A 9,770-nucleotide genomic window follows, 5' to 3' on the forward strand; every position below is an offset into this window, starting at 1 on the left:
TTTATATGTGGTCTCACATGCAAAGATTTCAATAATATTGAAAAAAATCTCCTTTGCAACCGAACTAGACACAATTAGATTGAAATTTGGCCTATCTGTGCTTCATGCATGGATACGGTTTTTCAAATGTCTACTACACCTTGCATATAAACTACCGTTGATATCCAAAATCAGTTCCGACATGAGTTGGGACTATTGGTAGATAAACCAAAGCCCGGTTTTGGAAGTACCAATGACGGAAATACTGCAAGGCGCTTTTTCAATAATCCAGATATATAAGCAAAAATAACTGGTGTTAACATTGATGTTATAAAACGCTTCAAAATAATTCTACAAACCATATCAAGTGGATATGAAATAAATGTGGAGATCTATCAAATGTATGCTCTAGAAACGGCAAAACAGTTTTTCCACACCCGTACTCTAACAATACACTTATATGACCATAATCCGATTCATAATGATATCCATTATGATACAGATTTTTCATAACGATACAGATTATCAACCAATAGAAACCCATAATTTTTCAATCAAGAATCCTATTCCTTTGTTTGTCCTAGATTCTAACCTAAGTAACTAATTGCTTTATTTGTCAAAATCAGTTTTCATATTACCTACCTATATTATCAAAATGTCTGAAAACAGCGATATAGAAGGAATACCATCGACTCCAATATTTTTAAAAGATCAGATTAATTACAGTTGTTATATTCAATATAAATATAATTAGAATCTTTATAGTTTTCATATATCCATGATAATACCATTAAGTTTGTGTTTTTTCAAAAAAATATGAGTTAATTACTGTAAATGTCGTCAATACAAATATAATATTTATAGTTTTTCATTATTTATCGGGTTTAGAATAAATAGCGTATGCAACTCTCATGTAATGGTTATTAATACACTCGCATATACCATACAAAACTCGCCTTCGGCTCGTTTCGTATCCCGGTTAATGCTTGTGTCTTAATAACCATCATTACATGATCGTTGCATAATATACTATTATTGAAGAGTATCCATGGTACCCGATGCCACCAAGTGTACATATAGTTATTTATTTCTGACCGGTATATTATAAGCTTATATCGTCATAGTTACGCTATCAATAAAGAGGGTCATAACTCCCTTGGGACATTATAGATTTTATAATTCCCTCTACCTTTCACAAGTAAAAATAAATAGAAATGAAAACTGAACCATATTTTATTTATTCGCGTCATTACAAATAATAAATGTACAATTTTGAAATGTTCCCTGAAAATTACTTCCGCCACTGGAAACAATTTCTTCTTTTGTATGGCTGGAGCTTCTGTTCACTACAGTCGAGGTACCTGCCTCTTCTGATGACAAAGTAGACAACATACGCGCCGTTTTATTTCTCAATTCGATGCTATCCTCCAAATACCCCTCCGCCACCGTGGAACTTTTCCAACCTCCGTGTCTTTTTAAGTTAGTCATAGTTGCTCCTGCATTGGCTAGAGCAGTAGCAGAAGTGCGACGAAGGCAATGTCCCGTATAGTAAGATGAGTTTGGCAATCCTAAATACATTGCGATTTTGCTGGGGATTTTCCCAAACATGTTTTTTCCAATTGGCTGAGATGTAGGTACATTTATTTTGTCGGAAGCTCAAAAAAATCGTTCAATACCTTTAGGACGCAAAGACATATAAAGTCTTAATAAAGGCAAAGCGGAGAACTCTTTTTCATCCACAACTGTAAATTTCTTCGATACACCAGTTTTACTTTCCGGTACGTTCACTACCATAACGGAATCCCTGTCCTCTATATCCGATATCTTCATATTCAAAAGTTCCTGACTTCTGCATCCTCCAAAATAACCCATAATCAAAACAACCTATAACAAAAAAAAAAGGAAATAAATACACACAAAAAGGAAAATAAGAAAAAAATTACCTTATGCAATAAATGAATATCATTAGGAGCGTCCTTTAGGAATCTGATAACATCTTTAGGAGATAAAACAGCAGACTTTTTCGGCTTATAACTCTTACTCTTCCGTTTCAAAAAAGCCTGTAGTTCATTGAACTTGGTGATATCTCGTTTCTCATGTATAGTCACCATCGATTTTAGCATTGACCATTTAGTCCATAAAGAATTCGGACTATACGTTTCTGACTGAAACGAATAAACACAATTACTACCAAATCTACCGAAAAACATAGAAAATTCCTTACCAGTTCTTGAAAATATGCCAGAAATACAGTTTCAGTGACATCTTTTGGCATAACATTTTTCCGTGTCAGCCAGTCCAGATATATCTTGTATTCTTTTTGGTATACGGCTTCACTTTTCGATGGAATTAATGATTCTCTTGCTTGTTCAGCTTTTTTCAAAATATCCTCCATTATATTTGGGGTAGAAAACACGTTTTCACCGCAAACACAGTTTGATAACAAAGTTCTGCTTATAAACAAGTAACATAGCAACAACCTAGCAACAAGAAAACTCTACTATAATCAACGGTACCTGATTCAAATATACCGGGAAGGTAATGAATTGGTACATTTTTCCGTTTCAAAAATGAACAAAATTTTATTGAAATCGGTCAGAAATAAAATTATCTATGTACCACGGGAATTAATGAGCCTTAATAACCTCAGGCAATTGCTGTCCCTCGGGCCAGAGGCCCTCGGGACGCAAACTTTGCCATCGGTAATTAAGGCCCTCCTAATTCCCTTGATACATAAATAACTATTATGTCGTGGGAAATACAAAACGAGTCGAGGTATACCTATATGACCATCCTTGATGATTATGATGATCTTAAACATATATTTTTCAATATGCCCCAAACAATTTATATATCAATGAAGGCAATATTGAGATTTCTGTAAAATACTAGGTACGTTACTAGATTTCAATCTGAATGGTATTTCAATCTGAATGGTTGTCAAATGGATTCACTTTGTGACTCGCTTTTACAGGTTAGTTAAACTCTCAGAAAGCCTCACTTGTGCAACAACCTTTATTGTGCGAATTTTTTTAGGGTAACGAATATTTAATTTATTTAGGAAATTCTCCTGGTACGACAAGTGTTTTCAAATTATGAAAAAAAGCTATGCATATACCTAATTCTGAATACGAAATTCAGGTACTCAACGTATGGGCGTTTTCAAAGTGAATGTTTTTTTTTGATAATACCAGTTATATGTTTATGAATACGTTTTTTTAAAAAGATAAGAACGTTTTCTGACCTGTGTCCTGTGTCCCCAACATAACCTGCGAGAGAAATTGTCATTACAATTTTAGTGTTCTCCTGAGAATGCTAACTTGATGAGCGAAACGCACGTCGAGAGACAGTGTGGGAGAAGTATTTTTTATAGAATATCATTCAGTTATGAAGTATAATACTTCAACTCCAAAATTAAATATTTTTAGATGTATTTCTGATACAACTCTGATTATTAGGAATAATCGTTTAGAAACTATTTTCAGATGATTGAAAATTATGGACTTGCTGTTTTATTTTGTTTCAATGCAAATATATGAAAATCTAATGCCATCTGAGATGATGGCAAAATATCGACCTTTGCAGAATGTACCATGGATGAACACCCATAGTATAGTTCAAAGTGTTAATTTGGTGTCAGATATTTACCTGACAGGTATAATTGGAACCTCTGATTTAGAATGAATCCAATACAAATTCTCATCTGGATAGAACTGAAACACTCTTCTTGACCCGCATTTCAATGAGTTAACATCAGCAAATGAGGTAGGTATATAGGTAAGACAAACGTCAAGAAGAATATTGCAGGTCATGTGTGTGTGGGGGCACATATTATTATCATGATTATTACCTTTCAATCTAATAACATTTGTGAGAGCCTTGCAAATTGACCCAATCTCAAACCAAATAATCTCAAAATCTACCTATTTCATTATCACTTTCGACTGTACAAATACAGTGTTATTATTTGTTTCACAACACATAAGGTAATGAAATGACTACCACAAATTGACGAAAAATATCACTTTTTTATTATATTTTTTTTATATATAAAAATGTCAATAAACTATGTTATCACAATTTTTAGTGATGAAGTACATATCTACGAACTTTACACATATTGAAATGTATAAAAAGTCTCACTTTTTTAAAAAGTAAACCTAAGTTTATTTGAGATCACAATGTTCTTTAAATATTTGGTAAGAAACCATCAAACTTAATACTGAATCTATTCGTAATTAACAATCATATTTCTCAGTTCTGAATCAAACATTAAGAGTTTCTATTCTACACAAACATCTGTTATGACTAATATCACAAACACAAAATTATTATGAAGTTTTTTCTTCTGAATTCATACACTTATCACAAATATGGGGTTTGGCAAACCATACCCTAGCTTAAAACTTATCTATCACTAAGATATGCAGATCCCAACTAAATACAAGAATCATTTACCCACATTATGTTGAATAAATGAATAATACTTCAAAAAACTGAACAAACAGGGTGATTGAAAATACATCTATTTATTTGTATGTTCTCATTCATGTAATATTTCAAGATTATTGAAATGGTACTAATTCTTGTTATCAGTAAACTTATACACTCAATTCAACTAAAGTACAAAAATTAAAAATAACATTGGTTGAGGATTACTGAAACAAGGAACTGTGAACTTCAACAAATCAATATCGTTAACTTTCCAAACAATATCAATGTCAAAATTCCATAGTATATTTATGAATTTTGTGATAAACAATCAATAATTTTTTTTACCAATGGCAATATATGTATTTTTCAAACACCCTACTTGTAAACAGTGAATGAAATCATAATACCAATAAACTCCATATCACAGGATGCTGATGGCAAACTTCAGTCACTATTTGATCTATATAATTGTTTTTTGTGAAGGTCGTACTCCGGGCTGATCATTACTGTGCCACTCCTCGTTATTTTCCTGAAAAGAAGGGTATTATTTAGTTTTGTTTCCTGTAAAAATTTCTCTTCCCTAACCCTCTATCACTTTCATTTTTCAGTCACAATATCAATTCTTTCAAATCTCTTCCCTATTTTTCTTTAAAATATTCTATCCTCCTCTAATCACTATATCTTTTACTCCTCTTCAACATCCTCACTAGTACGGATTATTTATTTTATATTCGTATAATACACTTGGCAACAATTGAACAGAATAATTTTGAAATTCCTAAAATTAACACAAAATATTTTGTCTGCAATTGCGTTTAAAATACTACAAAAAAAAAACTAATATGGTCCAAAATATGTACATTAACATTATACACTTTAATTGTTGACCAGTTTATTTCATTTCATTTATTTTAAATTTTTCTACTTTTCCCTCAATCGACTTAATTTCCATACATTTTCACTCCCCCATTTTTTTGCAGTACTCACTTGAGGAATTGTGGCAAGAATGAATTCCATCCGGCAGTCGACTGTTTGAGTGTGAGGTATAATTCAAAAGTTGAAGGGGTCATAGGATCACATTTGACCATACTCAATTTCGTCTTGACCTCATCAGCTTCAAAATTGATATACAATATGCAACCTCTCAAACCGCAAGGTTCCGTATCTGCTAATTGAAACATATCCTGGGCTATAGAATGTGTTAAACCATTAGGCAGAAGAACTTCGCCGGCAGAAAGGTGGGTTCGTTTTGCTTTCCTGAGTTCACCCTCTAGTATTTTTGATAATGCTTCTACTAAGGCTGTTTCTTCAGGTGTATAAAATTCCTTGTACTCTGATTGTTGGTCTGTAAAAAAAACAATTTATAAACTTTTTTATTTATATGCATTCGAAAAAAGTATGAAATTGGATAATAAGAACTGATTCTTGTTGATAAAATTCAAAGGACAGAGAAAGCCAAGTGAAATTTTGTTATCCATTCAGTTTTCATCTATGTTTCATTTGTTTCAACTTTCCAATGTATGTCAATAACTGTTTTTAATTAGAAATAATTTCATTTTTTTATTGATACGTAGTTGTATTTCAAACTTTTCTAAATAATCAAGGCAAACATTTCCGCAAACCTTTCTTCTTTCCATTCTTAACCATTTTCAAATACAACAAAGGCTTTTTTATAGCACCTCAACAAGATGTCAACAAAACAAAAAAAACATTAAATTACATCAAACAACCACGCGTCTTGAGAAAATCCTAGTAACTCTTGTACACCTGCATAAGTTTTCAGGCGAGTAGCGACTCGCCACAAAGTGACACATCTGTATAATACTGAACACAACAACAAAGGATTTTTATTGGAATAAAATCCATTAGTTTCAATATATTCAAATATCCAGCAATTTGTCACTTTTCAATAATTTTGTCTTAGACCTGACTAGTATAAATGAGTTTCTAGGAAAGAAAGTTATGGATGAGATGCCCTTCCCTTACCCCCAAAAGAATACTAGATATGCCACTGTCAACAACTGAAAATTAACAAAGAAAAATGTTTGTATTCAAATTTGTTTGCTTGAGTATCAAAATAAGGAAATTATTGCATATGAATATTTACTAATAGGTACTAGACTGGTTAAAAATATCCTCAAACAAAGAAAACAATGTTAAATGAGCTGAAGTTATGAAGGAAATTCAGAACCAATCAATACCTATAAATTCAACAATTCATTAGCGAGTTTTCAACAATAATGTATTATACAAGAGTACCTATATCTACTAAAAGTTTTATCTACTTCCGCAAAAGATGATTTTGTTTCCTGACCAATTTTAAATACATAACTATGACAGGCCTATTTCATAATAACCAGGATAATAGGATTAATTGATGGGTCATCGCTTAGGTAAGAAATTGAGATATGAAAACTGAATCAATTGAAATCAATTAAACACTTTTTGCTCCTCACAACTTTGACAGATTCATTATGAACCAGAATTGAATGCAAAAACTAATCGAATGAAACCAAGTGAAACTTGTGTTGCCAAGCGAAGTTTTCGAGGTCATCAGAGGTTACAATTCGAAAGCCGGCTCGGCTCTCGGTGAAAAAGAAGCCGGCATAGCAACAACGACAACACTGATGTAAAGACGAATTTCGAATGAGAGAATTTTCAATATTTTAAATTAAACCGATTATTCGAAAAACTACACTAATGAAAATAATTATGGAACACTCATAAAGTGCTTCTATCAAAATGTTTTATTCAACACTTAAGAAACACTTTTCATAACAGTCTCTCGATGATTTTTATAGCAATAATAATAAAAAACTTCTGAATCTCATAATATAACGTTACCGGCATTTATGTCAGAAAAGTTTTGAACTAAAAACAAATTAAAGGAAACAAAGGATTCATACCTTCTGAATTATTATACTTCGCTAAAGATAAGACTTCCATATTTCCACTATTTTATTAGGTATTATTTGCAAATTTTAGAGAAAAGTTATATGTAACTTTAACACAAACAGAACAATGGAGAAAAATTTATCCCGAAATATCAACACATATACTCAACGACAAAGAACTTGTATATATGAAAACCAGATCAGCTGTTCGCTTTGTTTATAAGGGAACGAATCCCCCACTTGGACGATCTGTGACCGAACAACGATCGTTTGAATTCGGAATACATGCCTACGTGATCAAACGTTCATCAGCTCAAAGCAGCGACGTGCTAAAAAACACCACAGTGAAGTCGGTAATTCGGGTTAATGATGAAATTTTCAGTCTTTCGGATGATAAATACACTTCTCAAGTAATGAGTAACCATTATTTTAATATTAATAAATAAATTATGGTTTTTTACCGCAATCCACAAGAAATATAATATATATTATTCAGACTCGTTGTAAATGAAAAATTGGTAAAATCAAAAATATCTCGATGCTGAATTTCAGTTTTTATTGCAGTGTCACATTGAATCAAAAATCAAATTTATTACTTTCATTTGTTTATAACAACCTATAAAACTATTCATTCACTTTTTTCAAACTAAGGTGGAACCTAACTGTCTTTATTTTAATTGATTATCATTGAACATGGTCCGCCATGTTTTCATTTGTAGTTTTAATTACAAAACGGAACTACAGTGTTGCTTGCAATGAAGTCATCATATCGTTCACTCTTTTTTATTTCAATTTTATTCATTTTCTTTGTGTGACGATTTTAGTCATTTGGTTTTCGTTCTGAATGTCAATCCAGCAACATAAGGTAGGTACTAGGTTAGCGAAGTGTTTCTGTAGGTTTTTCTATATATTTCAAGGGCATCAACATATGGGCACCGTGTCTTGTGAATATTATGTAAATAACTATAAGCTACCTAGAAAGTATCGATGGCTACATGCAGTCCCATCGGTCATATAATGTACCAGGCCCAACTAACACCTTAGAACTTAATTATTCCACGGGCAGAAGAGAAACGTCTACGTGGATAAATAATGTGGTGGCATTTTCCTTGAATATTTAACTTCAAAGTATATCAACTAACTCATGCCGAATTTCTGAAAAGAAAAGTATCCTCAATAAGGGACTATATGGAAATTCAGATAGACCTAAATGCGCTGTGAGAATACTGCAACCGTAATAAGTTGAAATTTCGAATAAATAAATGTGTTTGTATTCCATTCCACATAAATAAATTTAATATAATACGTGGTAGGAGATCATCATGAAAAATGAGAAATAAAACTTTATGTTTTTATACCACCTCTATTTGTAACTAACTTAACCCTTATATATTAACCATTGTAGGTAATGAGAAACGGTACTTAATGACTTTATTACTTGAATTTTGTTCACCTGTGACAATGTGGTTACGCTAATTTGAAATCTGGCAAGTAGACCAGGTCGATTTGGTCATTCAGTGGGTTACATCCGTAATGGTTATGCTTATGAATTTCCGAAGATTTCAAATAATTGAGTTTCCAATCTTGTCCACTTTATGTGGACACGATGGAGAAGATAGAATTGGCCTCGGTGATAGTGCGCCCGACTCACGTTCGGAAGATCGTGGGTTCGATTCCCGCCTCGATCAGATATTTTTCTCGAGAGAATTTAACTGGTTGAAGTGGGGATGATTCTGCAACCGTGTTAGGAATCACACGTTAAAAGGTAAGACCTCGTTAGTTCTTAGCTCGCACAAGTTTCTCAACTTCGGAGACTTGTCGTTCGTATGTGGGCGACAGCTGATTAACGGAAAACAGATTTCAAACAGATTTTTTTATCTTTGGCATTGAATATGAAATGGCATGTTGCCTGAATGCCACTTCCACATGGTTTTTTTTTAGAAAAAAACAAGATGGGAGTGGCATTAAAAAGGAAATTAGAAAACCTGGCATATGACCACTTCCACATTGTTTTTTCTTCAGCAGACAAGGGTTGGAAACTCAATCATTTGAATTCCTTGGAAATTCATAAGCATACGCATTGTGGATGTAATGTACCTACTAAATGACCAAATTGACCTAGTCCACTCCCAGTTTTTCAGATTTGCGTGTCAACATTGTCACAGGTAAACATAGTTCAGGTAATAAAGTCATTGAGTATCGTCTGTTGTTACCTAGAATGGTGTATAGATATATAAAATTTAACATTGTTAATTATTTCAGTGTACTGTATAAGTTTGAAAGTGTCCTTGTAGGACGAAACTACAGTAACGTTAGTTACAAATCAATTGATATTAAAACATTCAAAGTTGTATTTCTCTTTTTTCATAATATTCCTGTAATTTTTCAGTTCATTCTTGATATCAGTGTTAGTCGAATAAATGATCTTAGTACTTTAATTCTAGGACCCGATGCACACGGAGG

At 32.5% G+C, this 9,770-nt stretch overlaps 2 protein-coding genes across 4 annotated transcripts; both read right to left on the reverse strand.

Moving 5' to 3' along the window:
* Window positions 1-1,079: 1,079 nt before the first annotated feature.
* On the reverse strand, window positions 1,080-2,726 carry LOC141483913 (uncharacterized). The gene is made up of 3 exons (XM_074178960.1): window positions 2,204-2,726; window positions 1,923-2,144; window positions 1,080-1,863 (listed from the first exon to the last, which is right to left on the reverse strand). The coding sequence occupies exons 1-3, from the start codon at window positions 2,372-2,374 to the stop codon at window positions 1,636-1,638; spliced, it is 621 nt and encodes a 206-aa protein (XP_074035061.1). The 5' UTR covers window positions 2,375-2,726; the 3' UTR covers window positions 1,080-1,635.
* A 1,261-nt stretch (window positions 2,727-3,987) lies between these two features.
* On the reverse strand, window positions 3,988-7,509 carry LOC111515044 (protein charybde). 3 transcript variants are annotated; one of them, XR_002723468.2, is made up of 4 exons: window positions 7,320-7,509; window positions 5,401-5,758; window positions 4,999-5,191; window positions 3,988-4,942 (listed from the first exon to the last, which is right to left on the reverse strand). XR_002723468.2 is itself a non-coding variant. In XM_023171282.2 (3 exons), the coding sequence occupies exons 1-3, from the start codon at window positions 7,357-7,359 to the stop codon at window positions 4,858-4,860; spliced, it is 483 nt and encodes a 160-aa protein (XP_023027050.1). In that variant the 5' UTR covers window positions 7,360-7,507; the 3' UTR covers window positions 3,988-4,857. The 3 variants fall into 3 exon arrangements, 2 of the variants coding, with proteins under 2 accessions (XP_023027050.1, XP_023027051.1); XM_023171282.2 differs by lacking the exon at window positions 4,999-5,191 and having other exon boundaries at window positions 7,320-7,507; XM_023171283.2 differs by lacking the exon at window positions 3,988-4,942 and having other exon boundaries at window positions 4,998-5,191.
* Between the last annotated feature and the right edge of the window lie 2,261 nt (window positions 7,510-9,770).

The sequence above is a fragment of the Leptinotarsa decemlineata genome, unplaced genomic scaffold (genome assembly GCF_025532065.1).
Source record: "Leptinotarsa decemlineata unplaced genomic scaffold, Ldec_3_MD MMD2_tig00004307_RagTag_RagTag, whole genome shotgun sequence".
Classification (NCBI taxonomy): Eukaryota; Metazoa; Arthropoda; class Insecta; order Coleoptera; family Chrysomelidae; genus Leptinotarsa; species Leptinotarsa decemlineata.

What these genes read in the sequence shown, in the direction of transcription:
- LOC111515044 (XM_023171282.2), bottom strand. Translation starts at nt 7,359, where the DNA reads ATGGAAGTCTTATCTTTAGCGAAGTATAATAATTCAGAAG. An exon ending in GAAGTATAATAATTCAGAAG is followed by an intron (nt 5,759 to 7,319) that starts GTATGAATCCTT and finishes TTTTTTTTACAG; the next exon opens with ACCAACAATCAGAGTACAAG. An exon ending in TTCTTGCCACAATTCCTCAA is followed by an intron (nt 4,943 to 5,400) that starts GTGAGTACTGCA and finishes CCTTCTTTTCAG; the next exon opens with GAAAATAACGAGGAGTGGCA.
- LOC141483913 (XM_074178960.1), bottom strand. Translation starts at nt 2,374, where the DNA reads ATGGAGGATATTTTGAAAAAAGCTGAACAAGCAAGAGAATCATTAATT. An exon ending in TGGCATATTTTCAAGAACTG is followed by an intron (nt 2,145 to 2,203) that starts GTAAGGAATTTT and finishes TATTCGTTTCAG; the next exon opens with TCAGAAACGTATAGTCCGAA. An exon ending in ATATTCATTTATTGCATAAG is followed by an intron (nt 1,864 to 1,922) that starts GTAATTTTTTTC and finishes TTTTTGTTATAG; the next exon opens with GTTGTTTTGATTATGGGTTA.